Source organism: Urocitellus parryii, chromosome 2 (genome assembly GCF_045843805.1).
Source record: "Urocitellus parryii isolate mUroPar1 chromosome 2, mUroPar1.hap1, whole genome shotgun sequence".
NCBI lineage: Eukaryota > Metazoa > Chordata > Mammalia > Rodentia > Sciuridae > Urocitellus > Urocitellus parryii.
The window spans coordinates 148865130-148888581 of record NC_135532.1 but is presented as its reverse complement, the minus strand read 5'-3'; the positions used below and the strand labels follow the sequence as shown (position 1 = coordinate 148888581).

At 36.5% G+C, this 23452-nt stretch overlaps 2 protein-coding genes across 6 annotated transcripts in view; one reads left to right on the top strand and one right to left on the bottom strand.

The window, feature by feature from the left end:
* Cmss1 (cms1 ribosomal small subunit homolog) overlaps positions 1–23452 on the bottom strand; it is a 330405-nt gene that overhangs the window by 223571 nt on the left and 83382 nt on the right. The window lies entirely within an intron of this gene.
* The window catches only part of Filip1l (filamin A interacting protein 1 like), a 271668-nt gene that overhangs the window by 170498 nt on the left and 77718 nt on the right, over positions 1–23452 (top strand). For all 4 annotated transcript variants that reach the window (XM_026402402.2, XM_026402403.2, XM_077795328.1 and 1 more), the window contains exon 4: positions 6684–6862. In XM_026402402.2, coding sequence (XP_026258187.1) covers positions 6684–6862 — 179 coding nt within the window. The remainder of the gene's footprint in view (positions 1–6683; positions 6863–23452) is intronic.

The window sequence follows — 23452 nt, the reverse complement described above, 5'->3', positions numbered from 1 at the left end:
TACCATGCCTAGCCTATAGTTTTACTTTCTAATGCATTGAAAATGTACATAAAGTAGAGAAACACTATTAATTTCTTGGGAGAAAGAGATGAATAATAGGATGCTTCTACTAGGTTGGTTTCTTGATATCAGACTGAAACATAATAAATGCAAGAATTCCTCTTTTTCTCATATGTATGTGTGTGGTGCATGCTCATGCACTCCCACTCTGTGCCCCCCAAGGGCCTGTACTTCTTTTAGGTACTTGATGGCTACCAAAAATAAAATTTAAAAAATAGAAAAGTTCAGCCATGGGGGTTAATTTCTTTGAAAACACTGAAATTATGTCATAAAAATGTTGGGCAAGAAAATGATCTGAACTGCCCAAGAAACAGTTTTTAAAAGTATAGACATTAGATATATACCCTCTTTTTCCTTCAAAAGTTTAATGATAGGGAAGACCTCTCCCCAGCCAAATGTGCCTAACTATTACAATGGCAAAGGTGAGCAGCCCCAATATGGCCATCACTGCACAAGATGAAGGACTTCTTGCTCTCTCCTTGTTGACATTTCTGAAACTCTTTGGCATCCTTGTTTTATTCTTCTATTTTTCCTCTGAGACATCAATGGAACATTTCATAATTTTTCATTTTATAAAACAGAAACAGCAAAGAGTATGAGTTAAGGCTGGAGTGACTAAAAGCAAGTTTTGGACAAATTTCTTCCACATAAGCTCTGGCATTCTACCTCAGGAGTGACCTCTAATGTCCTTGCTATTATTGTGTTGGGTGTCTCATGAGAGAAGACTACCATCTTGCCAAGTTGTAAAGGAGTTTGGTCATGTGAATCTGCTTCTCTGAGGGGTGAGGATAAGACCACCCAGAGTCTGTTGACTTGTGCCTTAATCCAAATTTTAAACAAAAGGAGCCGAGGCCGCACGCAAGTCAACAGTGTTAAAACTGTATCTTGGCGCTTCACATACTGACTGTGAAACAATATCAGGCACAAAGCCCTCAACCTGTATGAACTCAAGTGAAAATAAGTGACCAGTAAATGTACCCGTAACGGAACTCCACAAAGGGCATAACCGTCAAGACTTCAGTGTAAAATGAAACTGACTGATTCAAATTTATGTCAACATCAGTAGGATGTCTCAACACAAATGCTTGCAATCTTTAACTGTAATTTGTTCCCCAGTTTCTGTGCCTGCAATAAAAATACAACTATATATATATTTTTATTTGCAGTTGGACACAATACCTTTATTTTATTTATTTATTTTTATGTGGTACTGAGGCTCGAACCCAGGGGCTCATTTGTGCTAGGCAAGGGCTCTACCACTGAGCCACAACTTCAGCCCCAAATACAACTCAGCAGATGATCAAACTGAACATGAGAGAAGATTATCACTATTCAGAGTGAGGATGAAACAACTAATGGCTTTCAGGAAGGTTTGCACTGGCAGCATGCAGCTGATAATTATACCTTCTCTTCTAGATGTGGAGGCAATGAGAAACTATTTTTCAGATTCCAGTGTTTACAAGGGAAATTAGGTTTCAGTACAGTCAAGGAAGAAGAAGAGATATTTTGAAATTAATAGCGTATTTGTTTACCTTTGATAGACTAAAAAGGTCAAACAATTTCTCTACTCTCTTAGATTAGCTTTATCCCTACCCATATATTCAGGGTTAATTTAAAACAACAAAAACAAAAACAAAACAAAACAAAAGGATAAGGACAATCTACAAAGAGACAAGAAAAAAGAACAAAGAGAACCAAAATCATAGCACAGAAAGAAGACCAAGCCCAAATCAGGGTGGTCTATGACTTGGGGTGTGTTAAAAAAAAAAAAAAAAAAAAAAAGCTCATCATTAATTTCTAAACAGATATTAAGTAGATAAGGGCAAAAAGACAGAAAACTTCTCTGTGTTTGATTCCCTATGGCCATAGAAGGATAACCAAAAATCCAACCTAATGGGATATACTATGCTTTCTTCATCCCAGGCAACTAGTTGGATTTTATCATGGGGTGGGAGCAGGACATCATATCAGGAGGCTGAACTGATAAGCTGGGAGTTTGTCATTGCACAGGAAACACTAGGAAGCCATCTTTTCAATTTTTCTGTATCTGATGATCCCTGAAATGACTTATGAGTCTTCCTGTTTTCTTCCCAAGTTTCACTCAATCTCCACCTGGGAATATATAAAAAAGGGAGAATCATTCTCTGATTGTCCTTTTGTACTTAATGATATGCCACGTGTACAGCTCCTAATGATTGCATGTGTTTAGCTTATCTTCCTAGTGAGAGTGTATGCATTCTCCATGGCAACTATCATAGTACCAGGAACTTATGTCAGAATAGGTATTTAAAATACTGGTTTCTCTGTAAAAATTGTGGCACTAGAACTGATCTTGTGAACAATCTACTTCCCACCACTCACATTGTATATGAAGATCCTGAAGTATGGAATAGTCATGTGGCTTGGCCAAACTCACATCTACTCAGGGAGCATCAGGTCCATCATTTGATCTGTCAGGAATGAGGAACAGACTGAAGTGAAAACCATTGGCCTGTTTTCTGAGAGGTATTCTAAACATGAAGAAATGAAGTCAGAGAATAAAACTTCAAATACAGGCTAAAACATCTTCAGAATCAGTAACGCTTTTATTTGGAAGCTTTCTCTCTGCAGCTGATACAATCGTGAGCTGCCTGGTGGTTCCACTGAACAGCATGTAGTAAATTCAAACCACTCTTTTGAGAATCATGGAATGTGACAGAAGCAAAACCCAGAGAACTAGGCACTGATACAAGGAGAAAACAATGCTACTTAAGGAGTGAACAGGACAGGAAAAGTTTTGGTGAAAATTGATGAAGGAGAAAAGGTTTCTAGGTTTCAGCACTGCAAAAAGCAGAGTGATTTCTAAGTCCAGGGTGGCTAAAAGTTGGGTGAGGAAAGTGTGGGATGGAATGGAAATGGGCCTGAAATGGCAGCGGGTGAAGAAGGCCTTCGGTCTTCCATAGGAGAATAACTAATTCCACTGTTGCAAGATCATTTTGGTAATGAAAAGAAATGACTAGAAAGAGGCTGTAGGAAGGAACACCATTTATTTGGTCATATACTAAATAAAAGGAACTGATTCTTTCCAGCCTTTCTAGTGACAAATTATTTTTTTTTCTAAATCAGTTGATAACTTCCCTAAATTGAAGCTCATCTTTTCATTATTTACTTTCAAATTCTAAAAGCAATTGATTTGAATTTCCCTAACAATGCATTATAAAGTTTGGGCAACTGTAAGAGGATTTTGAGAGGGCTGTAGTGCCTTGAGACCACAAAAAAGGAATATCATTTCCCTGTTCAAAAATGATCATCAGTTAACAGTGCCTCGCCAGCAGACAATACAACTTAGCAGTTCTAGCATCCACAAAAGGACTGGCATTTAAAAGTCATCAACAATTGCATAATAAAATATTTTTCAAAATCACAAAAACCCATATTAGAAAGTTAAACAACCAGCTTAAGCATTTAACGGTCCAAGAGAAATCACTGGGAGGCTGGGGTTGTGGCTCAGAGGTAGAGTGCTCACCTAGCATGTGTGAGACACTGGGTTTGATCCTCAGCACCACATAAAAATATTGTATCCAAAACATAGGAAAAGAAGAACTCAAATTTACCCTATTTGCTGATGATATGATTCTATACCTTGAAGATCCTAAAAGTTCCACCAGAAAATGCCTAGAACTAGTAAATGAATTCAGCAAAGTAGCAGGATATAAAATCAACACCCATAAATCAAAGGCATTTCTGTATATCAGTGACAAATTCTCAGGGAAATGAGGAAAACTACCCCATTCTCAATAGCCTCAAACAAACAAACAAACCAAAAAACACTTTGGAATCAACTTAACGAAAGAGGTGAAAGATCCAAATAATGAAAATTATAGAACCCTAAAGAAAGAAATCAAAGAAGACCCTAGAAAATAGAAAGATCTACCTTGCTCTTGGATAAGGAGAATTAATATTATCAAAATGACCATACTTCCAAAAGCACTATACAGATTTCATGCAATTCTGATCAAATTCCAATGACATTCCTCATAGAAGTAGAAAAAGCAATCATAAAATTCATCTGGAAAAATAAGAGACCCAGAATAGCTAAAGCAATCCTTAGCAGGAAGAGTGAAGCAGGTGGCATCACTGTACCAGATCTTAAACTATACAACTGAGCAATAGTAACAAAAACAGCATGGTATTGGCACCAAAACAGACTGGTAGACCAACGGTACTGAATACAGGACACAGAGACTAACCCACAAAACTACAATTATCTTATATTAGACAAAGGTGCCAAGAACATGCATTGGAGAAAAGACAGCCTCTTCAACAAATGGTGCTGGGAAAACTGGAAATCCACATGCAACAAAGTGAGATTAAACCCCTATCTCTCACCATGCACAAAACTCAACTCAAAATGGATCAAGGACTTAGGAATACAACCAGAGACCCTACGTCTAACAGAAGAAAAAGTAGGCCCTAATCTCCATCATATGGGATTAGGCCCCAATTTCCTTAATAAGACTCCTATGGCACAAGAATTTTAAAATCAAGAATTAAAATCAAGAATTTTAAAATCAAGAATCAATAAATGGGATGGACTCAAACTAAAATTTTCTTCTCAGCAAAAGAAATAATCTGTGAGGTGAATAGAGAGCCTACATCTTAGGAGCAAATCTTTACTCCTCACACATAAGATAGAGCACTAATCACTAGGGTATATAAAGAACTCAAAAAGCTAAACACCAAAAAAAACAAATAACTCAATCAATAAATGGGCCAAGGACCTGAACAGGCACTTCTCAGAAGATGATGTACAATCAATCACCAAATACATGAAAAAATGTTCATCATCTCTAGCAATTAGAGAAATGCAAATTAAAACCACTCTAAGATTTCATCTCACTCCAGTCAGAATAGCAGCTATTACAAACAACAATAAGTGTAGGCGAGGGTATGGGGAAAAAAGTACACTCATACTTGCTGGTAGGACTGCAAATTGGTGCAGCCAAAATGGAAAGCAATATGGAGATTTTTTGGAAAATTGGGAATGGAACCACCATTTGACCGAGATATCCCTCTCCTCAGTCTATATTCAAAACTTAAAAACAGCATACTACAGGGACACAGCCACATCAATGTTTATAGCAGCACAATTCACAATAGGTAAATGTGGAACCAACCTAGATGCCCTTCAATAAATGAATGGAAAAACATGTGGCATCTATACACAATGGAATATTACTCAGCAATAAAAGAGAATAAAATCATGGCATTTGCAGGTTAATGGATGGAGTTAGAGAAGATAATACTAAGTGAAGTTAGCCAATCCCAAAAAAATAAATGCCAAATGTTTTCTTTGATATAAGGAGGCTGATTCATAGTGGGATAGGGAGCGGGAGCATGAGAGGAATAGATGAACTCTAGATAGGGCAGAGGGGTTGGAGGGGAAGGGAGGGGGCATGGGGTAATTAATGATGGTGGAATGTGATGATTATTACTATCCAAAGAACATGTATGGAGACATAAATTGGTGTATACTATGTATACAACCAGAGATATGAAACACCTATAATTAAAAAATAAATTTTAAAAAATGCAAAAAAAAAAAAGAAATCATTGGGTTCTACATGCTGGGACACACACTTTCATAATTCTATTCATTTGTATTTCTGGTCAAGTACATAGCTTTTGGGATGCCCACTTAATATCCTAAAAATGCTATATGGTTGTAAAGTCATGCCGAGTAACAAATTTTCAATCCTTTACAATAAAGGCAATGGGCAAGTAACAAATCAGTTACAGCATCTAATGCTTAATCTAGAAAGTCCCATGCTTTGAAAACCATGATCTTAATCATTAAGATCCTGAGCCACTTTTGCTCTAGGTGTTCTCCTTCTTTTCTTCCTTTCTTTCTTGATTTCCTTACCCAATTATTTTGTTTTCACTCTGTAAACATATACTAAAGGGTGCTTATATGAAGCATGGTACTCTGGATGCTAAGATTTTAGGAAATAGTGGATGTAGACTGTATCCTTGGGGAGTTAATCATCTAGTAGGGAAGAGAAACATAAATCAGGTGCAGGGTGATCATTTTATAACAAAGACATAAGTATGGTGCTATGAAAACTAGAAAGGACTTGGCACTTACATTTGGTCACACACATACTACACACCAACACAGATTAATTATCTATATATCGATTTTAATGAAAATACTTTGATGCATAATAAAAACAAAACAGACCAAGGGATCCAAGAGATATACACTGGCAGACAATATTGCAGGGTAGGCCAGGGCAGAAGAGATCAGCCAGGGCAACTGCAGAATCAAACAATGTACAAGGATTCTCTCTCAATCATTAAAATCTCTGGGGAGAGAAGCAAGGGTGTCAGAAAAGGGACATGAAGAAAGCATTCTGATATCCACAGAGATACAGATTATTCTCCCTGGAAAATTTTGGTGACATAAAAAGACATTTGTGTTAAAAAATGTATCAACCAAAAAGTATCAATTAACATGAGTAATGATAAAAACTAAACCATGAGATCAAAAACTTACCACTGAATTAGTCAAAATAGACACTTATAAAAGAATGAAAGATGGCAGTATTGTAGTTAACAGGTTATAAATGCATTTTCTTTTGTAGTTGGACAAAGTCGTGGAAAAACATAAAGAATCTCACAGACGAATCTTGGAACAACTTTTAATGGTAGAAAAATCCCACAGGCAAACCATATTGCAGTTGGAGGAAGAAAAAAGAAAACATAAAGAATATATGGTGAAGAGTGATGAATTCATAAGCTTACTAGAACAGGAATGTGAAAGGTAAGGCTGTTTGGGATGAAACAATGACCCATTCTGCAAACTAGGACTAACTTGTTACTATCGGCTGGGCACTGTCCCAGGTGTTGGGGATAGAAGCATGAATATGCCACAGCCTCTGTTCTCAAAGATCTCATGGTCCAATGCAAGGAAAAAAAGGACATGGTTAAAGATATTATCAATGCAACACAAGAATCACCAGTCACTATCAAAACTAGGGAAGCAATACATTGGGTACCTAACTATGCAAGGGATTACCCTGGTGAAGCTGTACAGAGAAAGCATAGGAGTCTAGTCCTTAGGCAAACAAAATAGGAAACTATATTCTCAAGGCAAGTGTAATGGCACAGAGGTGAGAAAAGAGCATGGATGCTGAGGGAACGCAGGCTTTCCATATGGCTACAGCATGGGTGGGAGTGCAGGATGAGAAAAGGAAGGGCTAGCCATAAGCAGTTGGACTACCGTTGGCAAGACAGAACCAGCGAAAACTTGAGAGGAGAACGAAACAATCAGCCATGCTTCTTAAATAACTATTATAGTAACATGGAAGAAAGACTGGAAAAGTTTTAGGTTGGAGGATGGAAGCCCACTTAGGAAGTAAAACCCAGATAAGGAAGATGAGGGAGTATAAATAAGATATATTATGATGTACAGTCAACAGGAATAAGTGACTGGAGAGAAGAGCAGGGACACAGGGAGTTATTTAGAAGGACTCTGGTTATTCACCAAGACATGAAATATGGGAAAGGGCAAAGCTTTTTGTTGTTAAAGGATTTTGACTGGGGCAAAGGTTTTATTTAGGGAGAGGCGGGCAAGAGGAATCCTATTTTAGACCTCAGTGTATCCCAACATCTAGTGAAAAGAATAAAGACAATCCATAGTCAGAAATACAGGTCTGGAAAAGGATGGACTATGATGTGGATTTGCAGTGGGAAACAGCTGAAGCTATGAGAGGTAATTCTGGGAAGGGAACCCTGGGATACATCAGTGCATGGCAGTTTTTCAGAGGAAAGTGGTCAAGAAAGGAAGCTGAGAAAGAATGGCAGACAGCTGAAAGAAATGATAAAGAAGGTAATAAAACATAGCCAAGGGAGACTTTCACAAAATGGGGAACAACTGAATATTATCAAATCTTACAAAAAGGGATGAGAAATGTCCCAGGTTTTGGCAACGAGATACTGAAAAGCTTAATGAGCCATTTTAAAAAGCAGGAAGGACAGAAGTCAAATTATAATTCGTTGAAGAATAAGAAAGAAATGAGAATTTAGAAGCTTAAATATGTAAACCAGTATTTATTTATTTATTTATTTTGTAAGACAGTGTTTTTTTTTTTTAAAAAAAAACCCTTTATTTATTTGTTTATTTTTATGTGATGCTGGGGACCGAACCCAGTGCCTCACACATGCTAGGCAAGTGTTCTATCACACTGAGTCACAACCCCAGCCATATAAGACAGTATTTTAAGAAGCTTGGTTACAAAACAGGGAGTTTGGTTGATAAACATTTTATAACCATGTGTAGAAAGAAGGTTATTTTGTTCTGATTTGATACTCAATTCTGAATCAACTTTGAAAGTATGAGCATCTATTTTAAACTGAAAGGACAATTATCTCTCTCTCTCTTCTCTCTTACTTTTTTTTTTTTTTTTTGGTACCAGGGATTGAACCCAGGGGTGCTTAACCACTAAGCCATATCCCCAGCCCTTTTTAATATTTTACTTAGAGACAGGGTCTCAGTGAGTTGCTTAGTACCTTGCTAAGTTGCTGAGGCAATCCTTGCTCCTGACCCTTGGGATTACAGTTGTATGCACCATGCCTAGTTTCTCTCTCTCTCTCTCTCTCTCTCTCTCTCTCTCTCTCTCTCTCTTTTTTTGTTGGGGGTGGGGGGCGGGTACCAGGGATTGAATTCAGGGGTACTTAAGGAGGAAAAAAAAACAAAAACAAACACAACATACCTATGAGCTCTCCTTTCTGAAACACTAGTAATCAAAACTGCTTTATTCAAAAGCTTTCAATTCATATTTTAGCTAGGTAGCTGAAGATACAACAATATGTAGGCTATTGGCAAACTTTCATTTCTTTTCAGTGTATTTCATGGTAGACACTTGCTCAGAGTGCCAGAGAATATCCATAATCCAGTCCTTTTTTTTTCTCTAGGAGTTTGTTTTTTGCTCATTACACACAAGGCAGGGGGTGAATGGGAAGGAAATCCTTGTTAACTTGTCCCTTATGAACTCTGTAGAAATATCTACAGAGGCAGATTAAAGGAGGATGAGAAATCTGGCACCAAGGGAAGATTATAGACTCAAAAATTATAATATGATTTGTTATTCAATGAGACAATATTATATTAAATATTATTTTGAACCCCTGTGGTTTGGCACTAGTGGCCTCATTTGGCCTCGATACTTATTTGGCACCAACTTGCTGAACATAGAGACTTCTTTCATCTCTCATTATTGTGAACATTTACTGACCATAGTCAGAGTGTTGCCTGCCCCCTGGAATAAAGCAGCACAGGCTGTCTCTGCCAGGGGTTTTACCACACAAGAAAGCAAGAGGTACAGAGTTAGGGTGGCAATGTGAAGGGCGCTGGGTACAGTTCTGATATTCACTGCTGTATCTCTCCTATCTTTTGGAGGAAGGCTGGGAAGCATATCCAGAAGTAATACTGTAACCCTGGGAAGCAGATGGCAATGATTACATAAATCAAGAGACCAAAGAGAAATAATACTGAGAAACTGGAACCAAAGATCAGTGGGAATAAAGGCAATGGGAAGGAAGAATTGATATATTAAGAATGGTATTTCTACATGTATCATATCAGTTCAAGAATTTAAGAGATCCTTTTTTTTTTGGTTTTATAAGATATAAATTTTGTCCTAAAGAATAATTAAACTGACTATGCCAATATCAAGAAATAGGAAAAAGTGAATAGAGACTGTTCAGCTGTTCCAGATGATAAAAGAATACTCACCTTTTTCCCTTTGCCAGGAACAGCTTCCAGATGGAACTCTTTGGGTGTGAGAATGTTAAACCTATTCTCAACTCACATGAAGCACCAATAGTTCTTCCTCTGCTTTTGTCCTTTACAATATCACAATTTCCATATCTTGGCACTGTTGGCATATTCGTATCCACCCTCCCTGATCCCATTTTTTTCTGTAGGGAGCCTACAGGCCTTGTGAGGCATAACTGGTTTTCACCTGCTTTAAGGTTTCGTGTATCAAAGCATGAATTACACACCACTTAATCAAATGGGCAGTGGAGGAAACTAATGATTTCAAGCAAATACATTCAGAGAAGGTGCTTACACATAACAGTGAAATACCAGTGATGTGTCTCATTTTCAGATGACAGGGCAGAAAACACTGTCAGTAAATACTTTGGTGGGAGTACTTCCTCTCTAACTCACAACCACCCCTCATAAAATCAGGACTAGCTCATCCTATAGGGTCAAAGAATAATGTTTACTTCCTTTTGAGCAAAGTCATATGAATCACTCCCAAATTAGGAGATACTTGTTTTACCTAGGCAAAATGAAAGATATCATAACTCCTATAAAGAAAGATCAAGTGAGGGTAGCTACAAAGAACTATTTGATTGAAGCTCTGAAAAAAACACTGTGAATGAGGGGTTAGCACTCATATTTTAAGTGTTGGTTAATATCTACATGGAAGTAAAAAAAATAATTAAGAAATACATGACCGAGGATAGTTAATGAGACCTTAAAGGATGTAATAATGGATTTCAAATTAAGGCTCAATTTCTGTTTTCTTTGGAGAATTTGTTTTATGTGGAAAACCCTAAAGGAGCCTGATGTCACATATTGAGTTCAGGCCAAAATGTTTGCCAAGTGATGTCGCTGTCGTAATCAGTAAGCAATTGGCTTTCCCACTGAGGGCGGTGGGGGCAGGGATAGGCTTAGGAAAGTCTGTTCCAAGTCTGTTAATGTAAAGTTTCCTTAGCTGTAATCTGTGCAGTTTGGTTTGTCCATATGGTGATATCACAGCCATGTTTCATGGCAATACTTTGTTCACTGACCAGTTACACTACGTGGATATGTGTCACTGATGACCTGAATTATGTACTTGGCTAGATTACAAGTAGAGTCTATGAGAAAGGTTTTACACAAAAGCAATGCCAGTAATTTTTGGCCTTTCTCATTGGCTTCACAGGAAAGCCAAAATAAAAATCACTTTTAGTCAGTATAATTTTGCAAAATTTTCCCATAAGTGAAATGCCAGTTTTGCCTCTACTTGAAAAAAAGCTTGCAGAATTTTTTTCTTTTTTCTTTTAGTTTCAATGGGCTAAAACCTGTGAAGGAACAGAAAGATCTTTCTTTTTGAAACCATACATTCTTTTTAGAATATTAAAACACACCATTTATACCAACTATATATATTACTGTATTTCTGGCCTTGGAATAACCACTAAGGTAGAAAACAAATATTATTGTGGCAACTCTGCATAAAAATGTGGCTTCAACTGTGGATTTTTAAAAAGTCTTAAGTTAGCTTTCATAATATCTTGGCCAAGTAGACTAACACTGATACTCAAGTTTTACAAATAAAGGAGTTTAAATGGTAGCCACATAGTGAGGAAGGAGTCATAGCAGAATGAATTTCTTGCTCCTGTCCTGCCCAGATTGACTAGATAGACAATTATATAGGGATCTTTGGAGGAAAGTCAAGAGGGCCCAGCTTCAAGCCTGTTGCTTTGCCTACATCCTGAGCATGTTCTCTGTTGGTAGATTTTGGAAAAGTCCTTTTGGCTGAAGCAACTTTACAAAGATTTCCATCATGGATCCTTTTCTACTATGACAAGCCTATTTTACAGACTGGCATCAGGCAAGAGGACTAAAACATGGCTTGAGCCCCATTTAATCCTACTGTTTAGTAGGTCTGTTAAACTTCTTTCGAAGACTTCTCTCAAAAAACTTCAAATCTGTCCTCTAAGGCTTTGGATATTCCCTTAAAATACATAAATGAATAAATGTATTAATTATCTGCTTTTTTGTTTAACTAGTTAGTATTGCTTTCCATTCATTGATTCAATGATTCATTTAAAAACAATAATTCATTAGGGCTACAATTTTGGCTCAGTGGTAGAGCACTTTCCTACCACGTGTAAGGCACTGGGTTCAATCCTCAGCGCCACATAAAAATAAATAAATAAAATAAAGGTATTTCCAGGCATGGTGATGCACGCCCATAATCAATCCCAGGGGCTCAGGAGGCTGAGGCAGGAGGATCGTGAGTTCAAAGCCAGCCTTACAAAAGCGAGGTGCTAAGCAACTCAGTAAGACCCTGTTCTCTAAATAAAACATAAAATAGGGCTGGGGCTGTGGCTCAGTGGTTAAGTACCCCTGAGTTCAATCCCTGGTACTAAAATAAAATAAAGGTATTGTGTCCATCTACAGTAAAAAAAAAAAAAAAAAAAAGATAATAATAATAATAAAATGCCTGCTATAAGCTAGGTCCTGCACTAGAGAGTGAGTAAAAAAAAAGGAGATATGATCTTTGCCTATATAAAACCCCAACTAATTTGTTTATTGTGTAAAACACTACTGCAGGCTTCAAGACTTGAGAGTGATGCTTCTAAGGCTACTATGAGATCATAAGAGAACTACTATGGTAAACTAATGCTCATGAGGAGAAGCAATTCAGGAGAAATCAATAAACACAGTAAACTAGATAGAGTACTTTACTGGAGAATTCAGTAACTCAAAACTATTGTCATTAGGATTTCTAGTTTCTTTGGTTTTAAATCACTGTTTTCAAGAATATTCCATAAAGCAAAACACATTGAGGACAATGCTTTAAAGTCTTCTTTTTAGAAATAATATGGAAAAGCCAGCAGTTTTAAATATCATGCACACTAAACTATTGTTGTAGAATACATTGTACTCAAATGCAATCATTTCCTTTCAATATTCTGGCAAGGAGTTATTTGTATTACATATTCTTGAGACTAAGTCTTGCAAAGAGTGAAATGGATGCCAGATCTCCATTTGACCTTTGTCATGGGGATTCAATTCTTGGTTAGGACAAAATGAAGACCCACCACAAACACATATTTTGGTAGTATATTCTATATAGAATTACAACACTATCAGACTGGTGTTTATGTACCACACCCTAGACCTAGCACAGGACCTAGGCAGGGATGAGAGATTAAGTACCTCACGTAAGTCACAAAAAAACCATTCAGGACTATAAACCATGATTTAACTTTCAACAGATGCCACAAAACCATATCCCTGTAACTGCACAATTCAGTGGTTTCTATATAGTACCACTTAGTAACAGAGGTCAAATCTGGATACAGTGATGATGCTATTTGATTGCTTTTCCTTCCCAGAGAATTGAATTAACTTTTACAAATATTTTTTTGTATGTATTTGGTTATATTACAGTTAGTGAATTTATTACCTTCAAAAAATACTAGGAATGTTTAAAAACAGTCTATAAGAAATAGCTTAGTGAAGGATGAAAGAGGAGCTTAGAGATGGGGGACTCAGATCTGCAGGTGTAGCTGTTAAGTAACTTTGGGAAAATTCCATTTCTTTTTTTTTTAGAGAGAGAGAGAGAGAGAGAGAGAGAGAGAGAGAGAGAGAGAGAGAGAGTTTTTTTAATATTTATTTTTTAGTTTTCGGCGGACACAACATCGTATGCCAGGCGAGCGCGCTACCTACCGATTTGAGCCACATCCCCAGCCCAAAATTCCATTTCTTAATCTTGTTTCACTGTATGTAAAACAAGGCAGGCTATATGATTTGCATATCTCTTTCAGATCTAACAATCTGTGATTATGTGATTGCCATGACTAAGCCTGCATTATCTAAAGATATCAGTGAGAATGACAATGCCTCTAATTCAAATCAAAACCTGTATTCTTAAAGGACATCCTAGATAATGATATAACCTATTGTTCCTCAAATCCCACATATCCAAAATTGAACCTAATAGCATCTTTGCAAATCTAGGTCCACTCATAATCTTTCTATTTCTATTAATGCCACCAAAATGAATCAATATATCAGATAATTGCCAAAAATATGAAATCTCACAATCCATAAATAAGCTAGAAAAGACCTAGAAATCTAGAACAATGCTCTAATTTCTTAAATTGAGAAAAGTGAGGCCCACCAAGACACAGACAAGAAATATCCAAATCTTGCTGCTAAATAGTTGTAAAGCCAGACCAAAAGTCAGGTCTCCTTGTAACAGATTCAATGCCATTCCCCTAGTGTCATCATTAAGAGGCACTCAAACTTTGGGCTTGGTGTTCTGAGAGGTCCAGAAGAAGTAAACAACTATAATACAGTTGAAAAGACCTTCATAAAATAATCTGCAGACAATTCAGGCAGAACTTGGGTGTTTATTCTATATAACATAAGTATACAGATACCAACAACATTATGAAAGGTCAGGTAAAAGGAGACTAAAATCTTTATTATCCAACAGCCAGTATAGCATTAAGCAAATAAAGGACATACGGTAAGTACTGGATAAACATATCTACTAACTGGCTCATAGCCACTAGCTTAACAGCTCTATAAAACATGAAGCCAAAGACTCAATGTGGAAAGACAATCTCAAACTTCTGTTCCATGTGAACTATAAAATATAAAGAGGAGGAAGAGTCATTAAGCCATATCAAAATGGAAATTATTGTCTCATAAATGGAAATCAAGGTGGAACTTTAGAATTAAACTGTATTCTGAATTTGCAACTATAAGGTAAACTTTCCTGGCAAGAGCAATAATCCCTAGTTAAAAAGATGAAGCCAAATAACTTTGGCCAACCATGAGGATGGAAATGACTAGCATAAGTGATGAGCAAATATCACTGCACAGAAAGGCCTTATAGAAGGATATAGACTTCAGAGGTTGAAGTTTAGATTTGCATTAGGACAATAAAGTTTAGAAGCATGGTACCATCCTCTCATCTGATCTTGCAAGCTACCTGACCTTAAATAAGGTACATTTAATCCCTTTAAGTCTCAAGTTTCCCCAAATGTTAAAATATGATACAGACCTATAGGTTCTTGTGATTACTATTATGTGATGCACAGAAAGTGCTAAGTATGGCAACTGGCACAAAGAAACACTCAGTAAGCACTACTATTGTATTGGTCAGGAATTTCTAGAGAAACATGGCTTACATGATAATAAAGGCTAAGCAGTCGCAAGATCTTCCAATTGCAAACCAAAGACCTAGGACAGCAAGTGATGTAACTCAAACACATGAGAGCTAATAGCAGATTCTAGTCTAGGTCTGAAGGCCCAAGAACCAGTAGTCTAGAAGCAAGTGAAGATTAATGGTCCAGTTCAATCATTAAAATGGAGTTGATTCAATCTTCCTCCACCTTTTTGTTCCTTTATGGCCTTCAACAAGTTGGATGATGCCCACCCACCCTGGGGAGGGCCACATGCTTTAAATGGTCTACCGATTCAAATACTGATCTCTTCCGGAAACACCTTCAAGGATACTCTCAGAAATTTGTTTAATTAGTTATCTGAGCATCCCAAGGCACAGCCAAGTTGATACATAAAATCAATCATCCCAAACATCTTTCTTCAAAGTAGTTCATTTATGTACTCTGTGCAATGTCCCTGAACATTTTGTAGATTATCAAGAAAACATTTAATTCTACTTCATACTGGACACTAGGATGTGACAATATGAGTTTTCAAAGGGCATACCAAATACGTGAGACAAGGACAGAAAAGCAAGTAAGTGCCATGGGGTCAATGACAACAAAGAAAACAGAAGAAGTACAAATGAGAAATCATTCTCAAGTCATGGTTGTATTTTATTTTCTTCAGTGAATGTACTAATGATCTAACATGGCATAACACTGAGCTGGGTATGATGGTACTCAATAAACTTTCTTTTTGAAAATCACTGAGATGTATTTTCTCATTATTAGAAATCATCCTGTTAGATAAGCAGAAATGGAAGTGTGATGGTATTATGAAGAACATAGCTTATCACATGGGTAAAATCAAGACTTACCCAATGTGATAGTTTTTAAGTATACCAAAACACTCCAAGGCTCTGTTAGCCTACCACTAATTGCAAGATTCAGCCCTGACACAAATCCCATCTTAAGTCCCATCTTCTTTTCTAAAATTATTGCAAAGCAAATTTTTACCCCTCGCACATCAGATAGAGCACTAATCTCTAAGGTATATAAAGACTCAAAAAGCTAAACACCAAAAAAACCAAATAACCCAATCAACAAATGGGCCATGGACCTGAACAGACACTTCTCAGAAGAGGATATACAGTCAATCAACAAATATATGAAAAAATGTTCATCATCTCTAGCAATTAGAGAAATGCAAATCAAAACTACTCTAAGATTTCATTTTACTCCAGTCAGAATGGCAGCTATTATGCATACAAACAACAATAAGCATTGTCAAGGATATGGGGAAAAAGGTACACTCATACATTGCTGGTGAGATTTCAAATTGGTGCAGTTAATATGGAAAGCAGTATGGAGAGTCCTCGAAAATCTGGGAACGGAATCACCATTTGACCCAGCTATCCCTCTCCTCAGTCTATACCCAAAGGACTTAAAAACAGCATAATATAGGGACACAGCCACATCAATGTTTATAGCAGCACAATTCACAATAGCTAAACTGTGGAACCAACCTAGGTACCCTTCAGTGGATGAAAGGATAAAAAAAATGTGGTATCTATACACAATGGACTATTACTCAGCAAATAAAAAAGAATAAAATCATGGCATTTGCAGGCAAATGGATGATGTTGGAGAAGACAGTGCCAAGTGAAGTCAGCCAATCCCCTCAAAAAAACAAATGCCGAATGTTTTCTCTTATATAAGGAGGCTGACTCATAGTGGGGTAGGGAGTGGGAGCATGGATGAGTTCTAGATAGGGCAGAGGGATGGAAGGGAAAGGAAGGGGGCAAGGGATTAGCAAGGATGGTGGAATGTGATAGACATCATTATCCAAAGTACAGGTATGAAGACAGGAATTGGTGTCAACAGACTTTATATACAAAAGAGATATGAAACATTGTGCTGTATAAGTGTAATAAGAATTGTAATGCATTCCGCTGTCATTTATTTAAAAAAAAAAACAATAAAAAATAAAGTTATTGTAAAAAATCAAATATTTCCACTTTAAAGTAAATGGAATTAGACAAAATATCTTCATTTTATTTATTTATTTTTTTGTGGTGTGGAGGATTGAACCGGGGGCCCCTCATGCACCAGGCGAGTGCTCTACTGCTAAGCCACAACCGCAACCCCAAATGGACTTTTTGTTTGTTTGTTTATTTATTTTTGTTTTGTTCATAGCTCCTGCCACAGGGCCAAGAACATAGGAGGAGTACAATAAGCAGGTTTTGGAATGAGTGAATTAAATAAATGTAGTCAAAGTTGCTCCATCTTAATCTACTATTTTCTAATAACCTTTTATCATAAGTCAGCTCCTGGATTAGTTCCCTTTAATTAGCATGGCTGTGGGAGAATGGGATATAAGAAAAGTCAGTTTTGATGGGGAAAGGAGAATAAGTTTGAGAGTCTAGGGACTGTCGCAGAGAAGGCAGCTGGATTAAGGGACTAAAGGAAAGGATAATCCTAAGAGGGGATTTCAAAGTTAAAAATATCGGAAACATTGACCACAAAAAACAAGAACAAACTAAAAATACCTCTCAATTCATATTTTGTACAGTATTTGTAACCTTTCTTTTTTCACTAATAAAAATACAAAAGACATTTTCCTAAATCAACTACTCCCCTCCTCTAAAGAGTAATTTTTAAGTAGATGAATACTTCCATATCATATGCTATATTATAATTTATTTAACAGATTCCCTATTGTGGACATTTAGCTTCCTCCCAAATTTTCAATATTGTAAAGAACATTATGATAAATAACCTCATACTGTAGTTAACTTTAACATCTTCCTCATTGTTGCCTTAGAATAAATTCTTACATATGAAATTGCTGAGTCAAAAGTTATAAGCAATTTAAAGATTTTGAAACCTGCAGCTAAACTGCCCCTGCCCAAATAAACAAATATTTATACCATTATTAACAATAAAGGACACATTATCCTTCAAAGGAATCAGAGAAATCTCAAAACTGAATATTTACCAGTAGTGCCCTTAGTGGGGACCAAACATAAGGGGCAATTAAAAAGAAAGAACATGCCTCTATGGGCACAAATCTATCATTTACTTTCTGTCAAATTACTCCCCACTCTAAACAGATTTGTTGATTAATCAAAACTCCAGCTAATAAAAACTCTCTGGTCATTCTATACCCATAATTTCAAACATGAGAGCCTTCAGTCATTGGGACAGCATTCTTGTCATGTGGTTATTTGTGGAGTTGCAATAGCTTCTTCACCTAGGAAAATCCAGTTTCTTATTCTCACAATTCTTTTGAAGGCTAAGATATTTATGAATAAACAAAGTGAGAAGAAAAGAATAACAAAAATGTTGAAGGGGACAAAATTAGTCCTTATTTTTGTCTATGATGAAGTCTAAGTGAGGCACGCCTTAGTAACAAAAACAATAAGTCAGATACAATCTCATCCTGAAGAACCTCTAGACAACAGGGACTGAATTCCATTCCTCACTAGAAGGGTTTAACCTCGAAACATGCCTGTCTGTTCCTTTCAATAGCCTATTTCCCATAGGCCCCCACACTGATTAAATTTTGTTTGCTAAGGAAACATGTGGGACAGTCACTTGGTTCCCACTTCCAGTTTCAGAAAGAAACCTCAGTAATCTAAGTAGATTTGTGGTCTTATAACAAACTTTTCTTACAGCATAGCTGAGTCCTTGCAACCTGCCAAATCATGCAAAAGAATCCAAAGACTGCTAGTTAGTTCTTTGGACATCAGACATACCACACAAGGATGGGGGACTAAGTGGGGAGGCAGTGAAGGAACACACACACACACACACACTACAAACACAGAAATAATTCAGATGAAACTACATTATCAAATGCTTCAAAAACAATGTTCAAATACCTCTTTAATTAAATGATGATAGCTCACTAAAACTTTCTCACAAATGCTGCATTCATTATTTTTGTTGAAATTATCTCCAGAACATAAAAGGGTATGAAGGGGGTATCTCAAACTCTCATGCTTTCAAAAACCAGAAAGGAAGTAAATAATGGGAGCAGACCAAATACATATAAAAGGAAATGGTAGAGACTATGATAAACTAATGTTCAAGCTCACCAGCCAGCCTTCTAGATGGTTACTTCAGTTTCACCAATAAATAACAAACCAGTCACGTGATGCAGTCAACTAAAAAATGAAGTCAGGCTTAAGGAATCTAGCTTTGTTGAGCAGGTGTGTGTGGTGAGAAATGAAGCAAATATTCTTTGGAATCTGTAACAGAAGATGTATGCTAAATAAGAAAGATAAGCACTAAGGGGCAGCCCATGCACAGGGTGAGAGAGCACAGACCATTACTAGGAACCCCCATGAAGGGATATCTCATTTTTAAATACATATATCGATGTATACTCAACAAAGTGTTACATTTAATTAATAAATAAATGTATGTCTTCCTGTAGACATAGTCTACTAACATGAACACTATAATTAGTAGCAGCAGTTATAAGGACTTCAAAGGAGTCATAGATTTTAATGGAGACTCTTCTTAGCAATTCTGTGCCCTTTGAAGGCAAGATGTGTTATTCTTTATCTGTGCTTCTACCTGTTTTCATATTGATCCATAGTGGTGAACCTCTACCTTTGTTATATTTCTCAATACATATATAAACATCAGGTTTCTTCAAATTGAACAGATACAAACATAAAAATTACTCATAATCCCACTGCCTGGAATTGACAACAAAAATAGAATGATAAAATGTCAACACAAGGTTGCAACCAGTAAAATCAGTATTTTGAGAATCTATAAGACAAAACCCTGGTTCCTTTAACAAATAATGTACAAGGGAAAAATACAGAGGAAGGGGCTGGGGCTGTAGCTTAGAGGCAGAGCACTTTCCTAGCATGTGGTGAGGCACTAGGTTTCATCCTTAGTACCACATAAAAATGAAACAAATAAAATAAAGGCATGCTATCCAGGTACAACTACAAAATTGTTTTTTTTAAAAAAACAAGGAGGGCTGGGGATGTGGCTCAAGTGGTAGCGCGCTCACCTGGCATGCGTGCGACTCGGGTTCGATCCTCAGCACCACATACAAACAAAGATGTTGTGTCCACCGATAACTAGAAAATAAATATTAAAATTCTCTCTCTCTCTAAAAAAAAAAAAAAAACAGAGGAAAAATCCACATTAAAATAAATTTAGATATTTCCAAAAAATGTAATACATACTTTTATTTGAATCTTAATTCAAAGACAGTGTTGAGAGAGAAGAAAAGAAATTTAAATGCTATCCAGGATATGTGGGAAGCCATTCTAACACGTGATTGGGTGACTCCCGTTAAGGGCCTGAGGCACTTTGGCTCAGTCGAAGTTTTTCCCAACTCTTTCCTGATGAGAGAGCCCATCCGAGGGGGGTGTGCCTGACCACTGACCCCGGGGACCGAATCACTGACCCTGACCTTGGAGTGCAGCCCCCCCTCAACCTTCATTGGATGGAATTCTCCCCTGAATCTCTTGTTCCCCAATAAAAGGCTAGTCCCCGGCGTGCTCTCTCTCTCTCTCCTGCTAGCCCTGAGTAATCCTTGCTGCCCTGCTGGGCCAGGGAACCAGAGAGGTGAGCCGTCTCGGACCTAGCAATAGAAATAAGGTAACTGAGTCTTGTGTTTTATTTCGATCTCTTCTAACTAACTTTATGCCTAGAACCTCATTAATGAAACCATTGTGCAGGCTGCGTGGTAGAAGGATATTTGATAGTAAGGAATTATTCCTAACATTCTGCATGTTAATGGTATTGTGGCTGTATATTTTAAAAGAGCCATTATCCTTTAGAGATACATTCTGCAAATATTTTTAAATAAAATAATATGACATTTTGGATTTTTTTCAAAATTATCAGGAGTTAGGAGCACAGAATGGTACAGAACAAAGTTGATAACTATTGAAGATGCATGAGGGGCACATGGAAATTTATTATACTATTATCTCTCCTTTATAAATAAATAATGAATACATACTAACACATAAAATAATTAGATTATTTAAGTGAACAGTATAAAATAAACATTAGCATCTCTTCTTACTCCCTAAAAGTAACTCATAGTGAGTGGTTTCTTCCATATTGTTCTAAAAAGTTATGTTGTATGCATATGCCAACAATTCATAAAGAAGGTCATACTATATTTTTCCTAGTCTTTTTTTTAAGTGGTTGTGTATTATTCCATTTTATAAATGAAATTTGTTTATCCAAGCCCTTTCTGGACCTCATAGTTTATCCTGCCCTTCCCCTGTCCCTGCCATTAAACAGTGACTTTAATATAACTTCAAAATACTTCTTGATTTCAACTTTCCTTCAAATAGGTTAATCATTGGTAACTTTGCATTTTTGTTTATTTTAAATAATAATTAAAATACTAGAAAAGAAGCCTATATTTTGAACCCTGAAAATATCATGTAAGACTGTATGGGCATTGCACAGGCATATAACTATGCCCTGTTGGAAAGAATCAAGCCTCTGAGAATCCCTGCAATAAACTGCTCTATTTAACTTTTGAGCCTAAGAATGTTTAAAAAAAAAAAAAACTGCATAGGTACAAGGACAATAATACTGGGAGATACTTCCAGAATCAGGTCCACAACAATCTTCATCCATGCGCTTCTCAGGACCCTTCCCAGAGATCTTCTGATCTAGCAAGTCAGGGCTTTAAAAGCAACAGAAGTAGAGATTTAATCCAAGAGTGGCAGTTCTTGCAGTTCAAATGAAATCTGAATCTTTCTATAGCAGTAACCTGATGAAGAAAAACAACAACAACAACAAAACCCCAGAAGAACTACAGGTAACTGGGCCAATATTCATTCTCAGTTTCTCAAATACAAATACAAGGAATGCTGTTTATTTAAACAGGGCACTAGCAATGAGGTGAACAGATTCGTGAGCATGATTTGTCAACTCCTTATTGTCCCTAATAGTCCCTGGAGAATTAGAAAAATAGCAAAATGAAAGGTAAAACTATTAAGGGCTTGTGAGTCATTGCCATCTATGAGGACTTTCTTCTTTCAGAGAAAATGATATGCTTTTTTCTTTCCTTAACTACTTGAAATTTTGTAATGAGACTATAAATCTTAACAGAGTAGTTTTAACATATGCTAACACAGCCTATAGGTGAAAAAAGGTTTCTCTTAATACAAAATTAAAATAGATGATGTATGCACACAAAATATACAAAATCAAAAAAACAAATTCCGACACAGATAAAATAGTGTCTATTTCTTTTAATAGTGACCTGAACTCTGCTAAGAAGACATACCAGTCTGTTCCTTTTTATCCTTGAAAAGAGCTATGCAGTTAACCTTTTTTAAAGAATACTGCTGTCTTTGGTTGTCCTTTGAGTTTGGCTCCAAATTTGTTGGGCAACACTTAGGAAAAAAAAATAACATGAGTTATATGTTCATGTTTCCATCTGTGAAATGGGTATAAATATGCTTGATATTTACTGCGTTCCATGAGAGCTATTAGGGAAAAATATAGGGAACCAGTAGGGCAGAGAATTTGAGATCTATGGAGTGAGAGTGAAACATAAGCCCAGAAAAATGTTTACTTACATATGAAGATAATATTGGTAATAACAGAGTATTACATTTTATCACTTCAAGGGCTAACTACTAATTCTTTCCAGATTACCTTTAAAATCTATTTCCTTGAAAAATGGCAAGTGATATAAGATATAATAATATATATCTACCACCTCACTTAGCACCAAACTGAAGACATGTATTTGTTTACTTTGAAAGCTCTTAATGATAAGATGCAATAGAGAAATGAAACCTTCACCTCTAAAAACTCATAGAACCCTGTTTTTGTTGCTTTAGTCTTGCCAAGAGAATTCTGAATGTGTTTGCATTCTATGGGTTGACAGGGTGAGTCAGTCTGTCTCAAACCGGTTTTCTAACCAGAAAACTGAGAAGCTTGATGACACATTTAGGTAAACATGCTAACTGGATGAAGTTATTTAAATTTTTATAGCTATTTAATCCTCTCTAAGCCTTTGAAATCCATACAGGTTTTTAGAACTAGATTTACATTCATATGAGTCAAAGAGTAGAAATTATATGTAAACCAACTCTATTGAGAATTCCATGGGTTCCAGATAACTATTACCTAATAATTGAAAGAGCAACGAGGGTAAACTAACCCAAACTAAAGCCTTCAACTATTAACTGATCAGCCTTATTTTTATTTAAAATTTCAACTCTAAATAAATGTTTCTTGAGCAAAGAACTGAAATTTATCATTCATTCAGGTCAAATGATGACAGCTCTTGTTGACAATGATAAATGAACTATATGTGTGAAGGGTTCACTCCAGTGAAAGAACAGGAAAGGGGCCACAGACCATGACTCTCATCACCTACTCTCCAGGCAATCTAAGAATTCAATAAGTAGCTGAATGCAAATGGGAAAAATGTGGC